This window comes from Tursiops truncatus, chromosome 1, assembly GCF_011762595.2.
Source record: "Tursiops truncatus isolate mTurTru1 chromosome 1, mTurTru1.mat.Y, whole genome shotgun sequence".
Lineage (NCBI taxonomy): Eukaryota > Metazoa > Chordata > Mammalia > Artiodactyla > Delphinidae > Tursiops > Tursiops truncatus.
This window is the reverse complement of record NC_047034.1, coordinates 139,700,029-139,715,521: the sequence shown is the minus strand read 5'-3', so window position 1 is coordinate 139,715,521 and position 15,493 is coordinate 139,700,029. Positions and strand designations below refer to the sequence as shown.

General features: G+C 55.2%; 1 protein-coding gene across 1 annotated transcript in view; it reads right to left on the bottom strand.

Annotated features, from left to right (window-relative positions):
- Positions 1-460: 460 nt before the first annotated feature.
- Positions 461-15,493, bottom strand: part of SLC1A7 (solute carrier family 1 member 7) — a 47,375-nt gene continuing 32,342 nt past the window's right edge. Inside the window, exons 5-12 of the mRNA XM_073802659.1 lie at positions 12,795-12,837; positions 10,447-10,669; positions 6,742-6,841; positions 5,800-6,033; positions 3,672-3,866; positions 2,763-2,897; positions 2,231-2,333; positions 461-1,641 (exon numbers count right to left, since the gene is read on the bottom strand). Coding sequence (XP_073658760.1) covers positions 1,423-1,641; positions 2,231-2,333; positions 2,763-2,897; positions 3,672-3,866; positions 5,800-6,033; positions 6,742-6,841; positions 10,447-10,669; positions 12,795-12,837 — 1,252 coding nt within the window. The 3' untranslated portion in view covers positions 461-1,422. The remainder of the gene's footprint in view (positions 1,642-2,230; positions 2,334-2,762; positions 2,898-3,671; positions 3,867-5,799; positions 6,034-6,741; positions 6,842-10,446; positions 10,670-12,794; positions 12,838-15,493) is intronic.

Here is a 15,493-nt window from a genome sequence, read left to right as displayed (position 1 = left end):
ACATCCCCTCCTTAAAGCAAAGCATTCACTGAAAGGAGCCAGGCTGGCTGAGGAAATGTGTTTCTTTTGTGATGACCGACCTCAGGGCCCTGCCTGCAGAGCAGAGCCCAGGCTGTGGGCAGAGTGGTCTGTCCACACTGCGGCTGTCCAGACAGGCCCCTGGGCAGCCTGGTTTGCACTCTACCTCCTGCATGTGACGGCCCAGGCAGGCCTGTCCCCACTCCAGCCACCAGGATGGGCTCATTTGCACGCTGGCGGCCCAGGCAGGCCTGTCCACACGCTGGCGGCCCAGGCAGAGCTGTCTACACTTCAGCTACACGGACAAGGCTGTTGACATTCTAGCTTCCTGGACAGCCCTGTCTGTCCTCTGGCTGCCCAGACAGGCCAGTCTGCTCTTTGACTGCCTGTATTAACTCAATAAAGAAATGCTGGCCAGAGTATGGTCGCTAGGCCCACAAGGTTGAAAAAGAAAATACCTTTATTTAGTCATCACTGAATTTGCAAACACCGAAGGGAATAGAAAACCTAACTCCACTTCATCACACGGGCTTTGGGGGAGTGCTGACCCCAGGGCCACATGGGTAGCTTGACTAAAGCATCCCAGGTGAGTCTGCCTCCCCAGTCCTGGCCAGCCCACCTGTTCAGTGGGAGGCTAGCCCTGGTGTTTCTAAGGGCCCTGTGGCTCTGATGAAGACATCCTCGTCTCCACATTGGGTGAGCTTTGTGAGAGATGACTGGTAGGACAGGAGACAGGATGGGCCCCCATACACACAGGTCACGTGGCACACGGAAGGCAGCGGTCTTGGCCTTAGGCTGGGCCCATCCTTGGGGAGAGCAGTTTGTTTGAGACCACGTGTTACGGGGCAGGGTGGGGGCTGGCCTGGGCTGGGACACAGCTGGGGCAGAACCAGGACATTGCTATGTCTTCATAAATTGAAAGCAGTGGTGGCTTTGGGGCTCCTGGGAAGGGGTGGAGCCTCTCTCTTGGCATCTGGCCTTGCAGGCAACCCTATCCTCCGGGAGGGAGGGGCCGAGGCTTGAAAGCCTTGAACTAGAGTCCTGGCCCTGACATTATTTGCTCTGAGACCTGGGGCAACTGTTTTCAGCCCTCAGAGCCTCAACTCTGTGTTCCAGAAAGTGGGGACCGTACCCCTGCCTGCCGCCCTCACAGGTCACCACGATGGAAATGTTACAGGCGGGGCTTGGGCTACGCCTGCCTGTAACTCTCCAGCCGGGGCTCCCACATGCAGTCTTTCCCCTTTCTGAAACTCCACTTTCCGTCCAGTGGATCTCATTCCGGACTCTCAAGGTGGGGGGAAGGTAGTGTGAGCCTGGTCCTGTGCTCAGGAAGGTCGTGAGTTGAGATTCTGCCCTTGGCCCCTGATCACGGAGGCCTCCCCCAGCCCCTACAGCTCCGCAGGCTCAGACGTTGGTCTCAAGCTCACTGATCTCAATGGTGCAGTGGTCCAGGCTGGCGGCAGCCGGCTCCTCATCCTGCTCTACCTGGATGGGGACGTGGTGGGGACAGGTGGGGCCCAGGGTCAGCTCTGAGGCCTCAGCCACGCTCTTCACACAGCCGTTCTGCTGGGTCGCCACGATCTCCTGGAGGCTCACTGGGCTGGTCTCGCAGGGCGGCAGTTTCTGGTGAGGGGAAACAGGTCTTGGCAGCAGCAGGCAAGACTGGGGTTAGGCAGTAGGGAGGACTGAAGGAGCAAAGGGCTGGGAACAACCCGACTGGGTTTCCTACAGACGTGCTGGGGGATCTTGATAGGTCACAGGGACTCTCTGGGCTCCAGTTCCTGCCTTCTCCTGGGACTGTCTTAGTAGAGGAGGGCACCTGGCCCACGGGGTCCAGTGCGGGAATGGGCGGCTCCCCTGCCTGGCCTCAGCGTCCTCCCCATGGAGTGGGGCAGCCTGCTACACGTGGTTACTGAAGGAGCCCCAGCAGACGTGTGAACGCTGGCATTGCTGTGGGCACTGCCCCCTGAGGGCACTGACTGTGTTCACCACTGCTGCTCCTGTGTCTGGATCAGTGCTGGCCACAGTGGGTGCTCGGCAATTTGCTGTTAGAGGAATCTGTCACCCGGGTGCCCACGATGAGAACAAGGCATGGAGGAATCAGGTGAGGGCTGCCCAGCTGGTGGGTGGCCGATGTGCTGCCTTGCCCACCCCACCTGGCTCCACCCCCGGTCTTTGGGCAGCCCGGCTGGGAGGGAGGCACCATTCTCACCTCAGTGCCCGTGTCCTGAGTGAAGTCCTTCCGGCAGACATGAGCCATGATCCCGGCGGCCAGTGCATCACCCAGCACGTTAATCATGGTGCGGAAACGGTCCCTGGTGGGCCAAGGTGGGCAGTGAGCGGCAGGCCCTCTGCTGTAAGGGGAGCTGGAAGAGGACAGTGCTCACCCCAGCAGCACCCACAGGATGGGCGCCTTCCTGGTCCTCCCAGCCCCCCCCCCCCCGGTGATGCTGAAGTGGGTGATGCAGGGCCAGCTTTGTAGGCATGTGACTGTGCAGTGGCTCAGGGTCAGTGTGTAGAAGGGCCCGGACTCGGGCTAATGCTCTGCTCCCACCCTCTTGAAATTCTTTATAATTTTCGAACAAGGGATCCCACATTTTCATTTTTGAAAACTGGGCCCCGCAAATCATGCAGCTGGGCCGGTGTCAGCGAGTACCCACTGTGCCAAACCACGGCAGTTCCCCAGCCCACCCCGAGTGCCTACCACCCAAGGCATAGGGGTGGGGGGGGCGAACCCCACTCACAGAGCCCAGTCGACAGCAATGATGAGGGTGATGTCATCAGTGGGAAGTCCCACGGAGGTGAGCACGATGACCATGGTGACGAGCCCGGCCTGGGGGATGCCGGCTGCCCCGATGCTGGCTGCGGTGGCTGTGATGCTGCAGGAGGGGCAGGGAGCATTGCTGGGCCCTGGACCCAAGGAGGAGGCCAAAATCCCCGGGCCTCTGGGGACAGCACGTGGAGCAGGAATTGTTAGGAATGCCACATCAGGGAGTTCCCTGGGTGGGAGGCATGTCTCTGCTTAAGGTCCTGTGGTCCCAGAGGCCCGCATCCCTGGCCTCAGCAGAACCTCCTGAGGAGTTTGTGGAAAACCCTGTGTCTGGAGCCACTGTCTCTGTAGGTTTCCAGCAAGCTGCCCACAGATTCTGATTGTCCACTGGCACAGCTCTGCCCAGCCTCCCTCTAGGACTGGGTCCCCAGGGTCAGACTTGTACCCTCGGGGTGGCATGTGAGGCTTTCCCCTTGGCCTCTGCCCCTCACCCTAGCACCCTTCCCTCAGCTCTAGCCACACCAGCAACTCTTCTACCATCCCTCAATCCTGCCCCTGGCCTCTGCTTACCCTGTGCCTGCCTGAATCACCCTCCCCTGCTCTGCATGTCCAGACTGCAGGCCCTCCTCTGGCCCCAAGCTTCCCAGCCTGCTCAGAGCTCCCCTCTGCAGGGCAGCGCTGGGGAAGGAGCCTGGTGCCCCGAGTCACGAGGCCAGGTCACGTTTCAGCGCCAGCACTGGCTTGCTGTGTGGCCTGGAATAAGCCCCTTGCCCTCTCTGGGCCTCAGAGACTCCATGAGATCTGGGAGCTCAAGACTCCTGAAGGCCGTTCCAGAGTACCCCCCGCCCCAATCCACACTGGGTGCAGGGTGTCGGGGGTGCACCTGATGGTGATGATCTGGCCGAAGTCCAGATCATAGTTGTTGACCTGGGCAATGAAGATGGCGGCCACAGCCTCGTAGAGTGCGGTGCCGTCCATGTTTATGGTGGCGCCCACGGGCAGCACGAAACGGGCAATGCGCCGGTCGATGTGGTTGTTCTCCAGCAGGCACTTGAAGGTGATTGGCAGTGTGGCTGAGCTGTGGGCAGAGGGGCCAGCGTCTGCTCATCACCCTCCTCCAGGATGGGCAGGGCCCCCAGGTTGTCCGCTGACCAGCGACAGAAGTTCTCCCCACCCACGCCCCCCACGCCAGGCAGTTGGCCCATCTGGGGTAGGGTTAGAACAGGCTGAAGGGGCTTTGAAAATGGTCACATGGCCAGACTTGCCCAGGCCCAGGGCCTCAGAGACCCCCATACACATGGGTCAGGAAGGGATTTACCACCAGCCGAGCTCCTACTATGCGCCGGGCACTGTGCTTTATACATCCTCATGGCTTCCTGGGAGGGAGGGGTTTTAAGTCCCTTTTACAGGTGAAAAAACTGAAGCCCAGAGGGGAGGAGGGGCTGACCCTGTGTCGCACGACTGTGCCAAGTGCGGATGAAGAGGTCAGTCAAAAGCAGGGCTCTGGCGGGACCGCTGGCTTCAGATTCCGGCCTCCCACTAGCCCAGTGGCCCGGGCACCTCCTTAACCTGCGTGTGCCGTAGTTTCCTTGTCCCAAGCAGTCCATACATTACAGAGCTATTAGGATTAACGAGTGGGCCCTCAGGACAGCGTCTGCATACTGTAGGCGCTCAACCAGTGGTAGCCACTGCTCACGTTGCAGCTGTGTTGTTACTGAGCTCCCAGTGGCAGTGTTGGGACTGAAACTCAGGTTAGCGTGGCCCCAGAGCCCTTCCTCTACCACAGGCCATTGCCTGGGAAGCCCACTGGCACCTGCCAGAGCCCCTCATGGGCCCCAGGCATGCTGGGCCCGAGGCCGTGGTTCCTGCCAACAGGAAATGGCAAGGGCTGCCGGCTCTGTCACGGGGGCCAGCAGCTGCTTGGGGCTTCGTCTTTCCCTCTCACCTCCTCCCTCGGCCCTGGGTGAGGGTTCCTGGACAAGGCTTCTAGGGCTTCTCCTCACTGGGCTTCTGCTCCTCCTGAGTCCTGTATGAGGTGCTTCTGCTGCCAAGGGTGGGCCATGTGGCTGCCAGGGAAGGAGGTCTGTGGTGGCCCTCATTCCCATTTTACAGATTGGGAAGCTGAGGCCCAGGGAAGAGAAGGCAGTAAGGGATGCAGGGAAGAGCCAGGCCTTTGGTGCCAGAGACATGGGCTCAAGTTCGGGTGACTTCTTCCGTGCGGAGCTTGGACATTTGCTGTGGGGAGAACCACCCTTTCTTCACAGGGTTAGATGCCCAGTAAGTGACCACCTCCTTTCCCCTACCCCACCCCTTGCTCAATAGCCAAGTTTGCATGACACTACCTCCCTGGGTCTCCTGCACTCGCTTTGGTCTGGGATCTTTGAGGGCAGGTGCTGCTTCATCAAGCCCAGACCGGCCTTAGTGGGTTATCTCCATTAATCCCCCAGTAACCCTATGTGGCAGAGGCTGCAATGATCCTCAGTCTGTATCCGAGGAAACTGACAGGGAGGTCACCAGGGAGGTCAGGTGACTGGCCCACAGCCACACAGCTAGTGGGTGATGGAACCACGAGGCAAGTTCCCACTGTCTGGAGACACCGCCAAGGTTGTGACGGGGCAACTTGCCAGGCTGTCCCAGTGATGGTAGACAGGCAAGGTCCCTAAACAGCACAGGGCCTGACTTCCACAGGAGCACCACGTGGCAGCGCAAGGCAACAGTGATAGCGACTGCAGACTCGGCACTCTCCAGCTCCCCCTGCCGCTGTCGCGTGGAAGCCGAGCCCCATGTGGACTGAGTGAACCCGGGGTATGTGGGTCTGCCCTTTGGGCAGGTAGTGCCTCAAGCATTACATTTTAAGAATACGTCTTGTTACCGGAGCGTCTCCCAAGTTTGTGAAGCAGGTCACGCTGACACTTTCCGTGGTTCTATGGCTATGGACAAATGATGGCTGGACAGAAGGACAGCATTCAGCCATGGTCTCCTCCCCCATCCTGCCCGCTGCCCAGGGCTACCTGGAGGAGGTGGCCAGCGCGATGAGCAGGGCCTGGAGAATGCCGCGGATGAAGACGATGGGGTTCTTTTTGGTGATGAAGAAGTAAAGCAGGGGCAGGATGAAGAGGCCGTGCACCACCAGCCCGCACACCACGGTGACAGCGTAGAAGCCCAGCTTCTTTCCCACGGTCGTGGGGTTGTCCATCTCCAGGATCTTGCCAGCGATGAGGAACACGATGCCAAAGGGGAAGTACCTGGGGTGGGCGGGGCAGCCGGCTCAGTGCCGGGCACACAAAGGTCCTGGGAGGCCCTGGCACTGCATCACTGCCTAGCCTCACCCTTCTAAGCCTCCCGGGGCCCCTGTGAGGACAGAATGAGACTGTGTGCCCAGGTGCCTGGCACGTGGTGAAACGAATGCCACCTCAACCAGCCCAGCGATGCACAGCCTCCTGCCGCTCTGCCTTCCTCTGTCCAGGCCTTTGAGGAGCTCCCCTGCCCTCTGCAAGCCCACGTTTCAGCCCAGCAATGCCACAGCCTCTGGGGGTGACCTTGGCAGGCCTCTGCCTTTCCCCATCTGACTGTGCAAGGTTAAATTAGAAGATTCCTAAGGTCTGAACTCTGAACCAAGAAGGGGCAGCTGGTTGTCACTTCCAGTGTTTCCTTTCTCCAAAGACTGAGCTGATGAGTCCCCAGGTGATGGGGAAACTGAGGCCAAGAGCACAGGGCCAGGTTTATTAGCTCTTAGCTTGCCGCCAGTGGGCCTGATGGAGCCAGAAGTGGCAGGCCCAGGGCTGGAACCCGGCCTAGTCAGGGCTGGGGGGATCCAGGGGAACGCAGCCTCCCGGGCAGCTTTCTGCTCCCTCCCACGGGACCACGGTGTCCCTCCAGCTGCCCAGGGCAGAGCTGGAAGGGGGTGGAGTGGGTAGAAGAGAAGCCCCCCGCACCCCTGCGACGAGGCTTACCACACAGCCACTGCCACGATCTTCATGACGGACTCATTGAGGCACTGGCAGAAGCTGACCAGGGGGGTCCCGCTGTCACCCATACGGCCCAGCATGATGCCTGTGGGGGGCAGGGACACAGCATATCACAGACGCCGCAGACGGCGGCAGATGTGCATGATGCCTACGTGTGCCAACACGGGCTGGTGGCCAGGCAGGGACAGACCACAGGCACACGCAGATCTCGGCGCTTAGCCGACTGCCCGGCAGCCTCTGACGCCCCAGCGCTTCCCTCGCGCCGCCCCTCTCCTCCCCGCTGGAGCAGACTGTGGCCTCCCCACAGGGCTCTCATCTCTTCCTCCTCTGTCGCCCCGCTCTACCCAGCAGCAAGTACCATGCTCTAAAGACAGAAATGCTCCCTGCCAACACCCCCGACCGGCTTCCCTGCACACACAGCACAACCAGCGCTCCCACACCCCCCGCTTCAGGCCCCACTTGATCCGACCCCGTTCACAACTCCCGCCTCCGTCAGGCCCTGCTTTCCCTTCCTCGCTGTGCTCCTGCGTCGCGGTCTTCTTCACGTTTCTAGACTACATCAAGCTCTTGACTGTGGTGGGGCCTTTGCCCGCATGGTACCCGATGCCTGAAGCTCTGGCCTGGCTGGAGACCCGCTCCCACTGCCCTGGCAGACTCCCCACCTACTCCCCTCTATTTCACTTCTTTCTGATCCCTTCATATCACTTATTACAACAGTCGTCTGGTGTTTTTTTCTGTCTTCTCCAGTAGAAGGTGAACCCCATGAAGGCAACTCATCATTGGATGGATGAATGAACGTATGAATGAACAGATGAATGAATGATAAAGCCTTTTCCGGAGCCCCTGTTGCCCTCCCCTTGGGGTTCTGGGCTCTCCTTCACTCAGGAAGCTTTCACATGTGTGCTATTCTGTGGGGTGAGCTCGTGCAGGTGAGCATGGTGAGGCCACTCCTGGGACAGTGACAAGTGACTGCAGTCCCTCTGGTGACACAAAACTGGAGAGCACATCACACCCTGTGACTGCCCTCGTGGAGCTTACTGTCACTGTGTCCGAGAGGCTGATCCACTGACTCAGCTGGGGAGGCGCAGGATTGGAACCCTGGTCTGTGGGACTCCAGAGAAGAGCTCTTTCCCTGCCCATGAAGCCGAACCCACGCTGTCTGGGGAGCAGCTACCACGGGTGATGCGGAGCGGTGGCGCCCTGCCGGGGTGGGTAGGAGGGGCCAGACATGCGGATGACACTGGGACCAGCCCTGGGCATCTGGCCCACGGAAGCCTGACTGAGCTCAGAGCCAGGTTTTCTGCTGGCTCTGTCCCTTCTCGGCTCTTCCTGTTCCTCATCAGGCTCTCTGGGGCATCCATGGGCTCCGGCTGGCTAGGTGCTAGTGTGCATGGGACGCAGGGGGTGGCAGTGGGCTTCCTCCGACAGGCAGGGCCAATGACACCTTAGCGTCAGCCACATCCCAGCACCAGGGAGGAAACGGGGAAGGAGGTTGCGGTGAGGGGAGCAGCCGTGCAAATGTGCTCGCTCACACTCAGATGTGGGCACACAGATGTGGGTGCAGCTATAGCTGGGCACACACAACAAATACACACTGACACGTGGACAGTTGCATGTGCTCAGCAAACGGTGAGTTGAAGGGTCTCAAAGGTTTCTTTAGCTCTGCCAATAGATGTCCTTTTAGTGTGTTCCCACCCCTAAGAGAGAGGCGATGGCTGGGAGGAGGAGGAAAGTCCAGGATTGGGGACAAATTATCAGATGGACTGAGGATGCTTCCAAACACTGTCTCCTCACACTCTTGGGTCTCTGAGGTCCTGGCTCCTCTGTGTGCCTGCCTGGCCTTTTGACCACGACGATAAGTGCTCCATTACCCCTTATCATTCATCCATCCATCCATCCATCTACCGGTCTCTCTGGAAGATTTTTTTTTTTTTTTTTTTTTTTTTTTTTTTTTTTGCGGTATGCGGGCCTCTCACTGTTGTGGCCTCTTCCGTTGCGGAGCAACAGGCTCTGGACGCGCAGGCTCAGCGGCCATGGCTCACGGGCCCAGCCGCTCCGCGGCATGTGGGATCTTCCCGGACTGGGGCACGAACCCGTGTCCCCTGCATTGGCAGGCGGACTCTCAACCACTGCGCCACCGGGGAAGCCCTCTCTGGAAGATTTTACTGAGCACCTGTTCCAACCAGTCCCGTGGAGGCTATGGGGCTAAATGGAGAACAAGCCCTGTCTCCGCCTACATGGAGCGTACACAGCTGCCGTGCAGCCGTTAAACAGTTACACAAACAATTACATAACTGCACTGGGTCAAACATGTGAGTAACACAGCGCACCTGACTGGGGGGCCAGGTAGACTTTCTCCAGGACGGGATGCTTATGCAGAGGCCCCTCAAGGATGAGAAAGGTGCAGGGGAGAGGGAGGGGCAGGAACGGCCAGGCTGAGGGAGGTGGGAAGGGCCCGGGAGGCGCCTTCCAGGAACTGGCCGGCAGCGCGGCGGGGGGAAGTGAGCAGGACGAGAGGGGGCAGCCTGGCCGGAGCTTGCAGGCTGTGCGGGCTGCGCGCGGTGTTTGGACCCCTCTTGGAGTACAGTGGAGCCAGTGGAGGCTTTACGTGGAGACTCAGTGACCCCGTGAGGAGGACACACCGGGACACGGAATTCTTGAGGCGGCATTTGCAGAAACCAGGTAAGAGATGACGACGGCCTTGGCTGGGGCAGTGCGCCGAAGGTAAGTGCACAGACTGCAGAGAGATTTCAGGGGCAGGCCTGACTGGATGTGGATGTGAGCTGAGGCAGAAGGCGGGCTAGCAAGTGACCCCCAGGTTCCTTGGCTGAGAAGCCAGGAGGATGGGGAGGCCTTCCACTGAGAAGAAAGCCCTGCAGAGGAGTCGGAAGCCAGAGAAGCCCTCCCAGGTCTGGGGCTGGGGCGACGGGGGGCTGATGTGATTTTATAGTGAGACTCGTGATGACCCCTGGGCTGGCCTAAAAGGACGAGGACAAGCTAGATTGCTGTGGAGGGGTTAGGACTTCCTAGGCTCCAAAGGAGGGAGAAGGTTGTATGCGTACGTTGGTGGGGGTGGCCATGGGCGCACAGGCAGGGGCGTATCCAGAGGTTTTGTGGGATCTGAAGCTTACACAGTCTGTGGACCTCTTCAAGAAAAAGAATACAAAATTTAAAAAAGGAAAAAAGGTACAGGCCCCAAAAGGGGCCTGTGCAAGTTAAGCGTTACCAGCTTTCTGGTAGGTAGCCTGTGGTGGGCCTTGGGGACCCAGAGAAGAGTAACAAAGGGAAGGGTGTGGTCAGGCGGCCCCAAGAAATGGCACAGACAGGTCTGCAGAGAGAAGGCCCCGTGGTTGAGGGCGGGGGGGGAGGAATGAGGGCTTTAAATAAACAGCCGCTGGGACGGGGCTAGAGGCATGCTCTTCTCATAGGGAGGGCCGACACCGCTGGAGGTAAACAGCACCCAGGGATGGGGAATTCCGAGTGAGGAACATCAGCTCCGGCTGAGGATACCTCCTGCCCCCGCCAATGGAACGGGGACATGAGCCACTCCCTTGGAAAGGAAAGGAAGGAGCCACCTGGAAGATGGGGAGACTCCAGGCTATTCAGGTTACTGGACGCAGGGATGCAGGGAGGGATAAATGCAAGGAGGGCAGGCTCCACGGCACGCCGGGGCGGGTGGGCAGCACATACCCATGGTGGCAGAGAAGATGACGATGCCCAGCACGTTCATGCCGTCGCTGGTGCCAGGCTCCGACTTGTAAATGACCTCGGGCGGGGGGGTCAGGTCCAGGGCGAAGTTCTGCACACGAGAGCCATTCTCCTCCTGGACCCCATAGATGAGGATCCGCCGAGGAGGGGCCTCCTCCGGTGCCACCTTGGGGGACTTCACAACGGGGGTGGTCTTGGTGCGGTACTGTTGGGCGACATCCCAACCCGGAATGAGTCCAAGTGTTGTTACTAATATCAACAACAACAATGATAATAACATCTTGGAAGCACATTTGCATCCACTCATGAACTATTTGATTGACAATAACCCTGTGACACAGGCAGGACAGGGATTATTCTCAATTATTATCAATATTTTACCAAAAATAAAACTGAGGTTCCTTTATCCATCCATACACTACCCAGCCACACCTCCCTCCATCCTGCCTTCTCTCTTCTTTCTATGCCTCATTACACCCACCTGGGACCCTCTCTAATCATCCATCCATCTCCTACCTGGATAATCTACTTGGATAATCCTCCTTTCACCTGTTTATCCCCTTTCAACCATCCATTATCCATCCATAACAGCCAGCCAGCCCTGCCTTCCACTGATGGAAACTTGGATTTTCTATTTGAAAAGCTCAGCTTGTCCCGAGCTTTCTTGATGAGATGAGGCCCCAGCTGGGAAGAGTTGAGTGGCTGAGTCACCTACCTTTCCTCCTCAGCCCTCAGGGCATTCCTGAGTCTTTTCCTCTCATTCCTCAGGTACTAGGAGTCCACATAAGGGCTCCTATCCTCCCAACACCACAGTATCAATAAAGCAAGTCTTCTAGTGGGGGAAAAAGGGAACCACTCAGGATCTGTGCTTCCGTTCCCTCATCTGTAAAATGGGGTCTTAATAGTTAATCTACCTCGTTAGGTTAAATGAGACAATATATGTGAAGTGTTGACAGCAGGGCGTGGCACATGGTAAGCCTTCTGTAACCATTACTGCTATTATCACCACCACCACCATCACCATCGTAATCAACATCCCAACGTTGAACACTCTGTGCTGGGTGCTGGGCCTTGAAGGATGGGTAGGAGTTTGCCAAAAGATAAAGGGCATTCCAGGCAGGGAAGTGAAGTAGAGCAATATTCTCTCTTTCTCTCTCACATCTTCAATAATTCCCCATCACTGTTGGAATAATATCTAAACTCCCTAGCCTAGCATTCAGGGACCTTCACTACCTGGCTCATCTCACAGATGAAGACCCAGGAGGTTAGGAAAGATACAGTGATTAGCTCAGGGTTTCACAGCTCCTTATTTCAGAGCCTCTTCCACAACCCTCAGCCACCTCCTCTGTGTCTCCAGGCCCAATACAGGGCCCCAGCACAGGGAAGAAGATAGGAAATGCTTGTTGGACTGAGTCAACCAACCGGCTGACATTTTAGAAGAGGAAAAGAATGGGAAATTATTAGAAGTGCAGACAAAGATTGGTGTACAAGGTTGTTGACCATAATTTCTTGTTTTGGAAAACAACTGAAAGGGGAAATGGGCAAATAAATTATAGCCAGCCTTATAAGAGCCAAACAGTTGCATCATCACTAAATATTGTATTTTTAAGAAACATTTAATAACCATGGAAAGTACCCATGATATAACGGGAGTGGGGGAAAAAAAAGCAAGATGCATACCATATATGTCCTATGATCCTAATTTTATTTTTAAAAACATTTCTGCAGAGAAAAACAGACTAGAAACATACCTTCTACTATCGCTATTGCTAGGTGCTGGAACTACAGGTGGCTTTTATCCTCTGCTTTATATTTTTTAGTATTTTCCTAATATTTTACAGTGAATGTTATTACTGTTTTTATTAGGGGGAAAGGATTATTCTAAAAAGAAAGAGGAAACAGGCTTAGACGCAGACAGGTCTGGGTTCACCTACTAGCTCTGCCATTTACTAGTGATATAACCTTGGGCAAATCCTTTAACCCTCCTGAGCCTCGGATTCCTCGTCCAGGAGAGGGGCTGGCCCTACCCCAGGGAAGGGTTGTTTTGAGGACTGAAGGGGATGGTGTGTGCGCGCATGGGTGTAAACGAGGGCAGAGCAGGCATTCAGCAGGGGCTTCCCTCCACCCTCATAATTCTTCTTCGTGAAAAGTTGGAACCCAGGGCAGGAGTGTGGCCCCAGGAGGCTCTAAGGATCCAGGTCCTCCCACCACCTCTCCCTAGCGTCCCAACCCCAGAGACAGGGAGACTGGCTGGGCAAGCCTGTCATTCCTTAGCCGGGCCCAGGCTGGCCCTGCCTGCCCACCTCTCCATCGTCCGGGGACCCACTCACCTGTTTGAATGTGGCTTCCACCAGGTTGGCTGGGAACATGTTCCTGGGAAGAGAGTCAGTAATTGAAGAATTCCAGGATAGGAGGGCCCTTGGGGTCATCTGAACACTTCCCTTGGCAGTGAAGGACTTCTATGATCCTGCCCCACCTCCCTATGCAGTCTTACTTCTTCCCACCACCCCCATCCCAGGACTTAAAGCTCCAACACCATCTGCATAAGGTTCCCAAAACACGCTGCATACTTCTCCAGCTCCAGGCCTTTGACCACTGTTCCTTCTGCCCGAAATGCACTGCCTACTTCTCTGGCTGATTCCTACTCTGATCAAGCAGAGGCCAAGCCTTCCATGACTGCTCCAGCTGGACTCCACAGCCCTTGCCCTGTGGGTCAGCTATGCTCCAGCACGCTGCTGGATGGCACTAGTCACATGATTGCTTCCCCCACAGACTGGCTCCCTTGAAGATGGGACTTGGTCATTCATATCTTATCTGTGGCTCCCAACACAGGACCTGGCACATAAATGGGATCATTATTCTCGTTAATATAATTTTCATAAAGCTAAAGGAGGAGGAAGTCTTGTCCTACCAGATATGAAAGCATACTATAAAGATGTAACTGTCAAAACGGTGAGATACTGACGCAGCCGTCAATCGAAAAATCAACGTAATGGAACCTGTAGCCTAGAGACAGAACCTGGGACATTTAAGTATTTCATATTTGATAGAAGTTGCTTCACAAATCAGTGAAGAAAGGAAGGACTCATTCTAGAGAACTGCATAACCAACTATTCAGAAAAATAAAAACTAGATCTTTATGTACACTGCACCAAAATAAATCCCAGATGGCTTAAAGAAATAAATAATTTAAAAAATGAAACCATAAAAATCTAGAAGAAACACAGGTTAATGTTTTATCAGATCTCAGGATATGGAAGGACACTCTAAGAACAAAATCAATAGATTTTACTTCATTAAAATTAAGAATTTCCTAAGTGCAACTTAGTATCCTGCATTGGATTCTGGAATAGAAAAAAAGAACACTAGTGGAAAAACTGGTGAAATCCAATGAAGCAATTTAGTTAATAGTGTGTACTAATTTCATGTCTTACTTTTGACAAATGTGCTAGATGTAAGTCACTAACATCAGGGGAAGACGGGCACAGCTGGGAAGTCTCTTTACCATCTGTGCAACTTTTCTATAAATCTAAAATTATGCCAAAATCAAAAGCTAAAACAATTGAGAAGCTCTCTAAGACAGATTACAATACAAATAAAATAATAAAGCAAATGACAAACTGGGAAAACTATACAACAAAGTGTTATCATCCTAAATCTTTAAAGAGTTTTTACAAATCTTGACCTTGTTTCCATGTTCACTGTCTGTCTTTTCTCGCCAGAACATCAGCTCCCTGGAGGGCAGGGATCTCTGTTTTGTTTTCCGCCGTGTCCCCAGCACCTGGAAGAGTGCCCGGCACGTAACAGGCACTCAGTAAATATTTGCTGCATACATAAATGGACCACAGAAACATTAATACCTCAATAGAAAAGTGATGGAACGTCCTGACCAGGTTATTCACTTTGCAGAAGAAAAAAAAAACATAAGTAGCCAAAAAACCTTTTAAAAAATGTTCAGCGTGGCGCAGTGGTTAAGAATCCACCTGCCGATTCAGGGGACATGGGTTCGAGCCCTGGGCCGGGAAGATCCCACGTGCTGCGGAGCAACTAAGCCCGTGCGCCACAGCTACTGAGCCGGCCTAGAGCCCGTGCTCCACTACAAGAGAAGCCACCGCAATGAGAAGCCCGCGCACCGCAACAAAGAGTAGCCCCCGCTCGCCGCAACCAAAGAAAGCCCGCGCGCAGCAATGAAGACCCAACGCAGCCAAAAAAAACCCTCATTAAAAAAAAAAATGTTCGGCTTCACTGAAAAAGACATTTTCACCTATCAAACTGTTAAAGAAATTTTCAAATGACAGTACCCACTGCTGAGGATGTTTGGTGACTCCCTCACGTGGTTCTGGCAGCAAACTTTGTGTAAAGCAATTTGCAGTTCACAGCGAGGGTCTTTGCCTTTATAATCTGCTTTAGGAACCTAACCTAAATCAGAGATGCTAACAAGGAGTTTTGCTCCTGTGCTGGCACTTCCTTGAACAGGCCGTGCGCCTCGTGTGCACGTTCCTCCTCTACCTGGACCCTCCGTCCCGCTCACTCTTGCTCTCGGCAAGTCTCTCCTTTTGCGAGACTCAGCTCACACATGCATGGAGTTATACACATGAGTATGAGTGTGCGTTCTTTCTTAACTTTACACCCTGGCAGCCACTGTTGGGAAGCAGAAACTGTAATTTTTTTCACTGTTGCTAAAATACAGGTTCAGGGTTAGCATATGGCAGGAGAAAGAGGGCTTGGAATGAGCTACCATGGCACAAAACTGGTAGAGAATGGTCTTGGCTTTCCCCACTGATTTCAGCTTTGTCACAAGGGAGAGAAGAAGCAGGGTCGGGAGCTGAGATCACAGAAGCTCACATGAGGCTGTATTTTGATGAGTGGTAAGCAGATTTCTGCCACCAGAATAACAGCTGCCTGCAAGGGCTCTGGACAGCAAACAGAGCCAAAGTCACGCCAGGCACACAGCCTGCCGGAGCGCATGACCTACTGGCCCTAGGCGCTCCTGACCAGAATGGAGGAGGCCCACACTGCATCGCGTGGT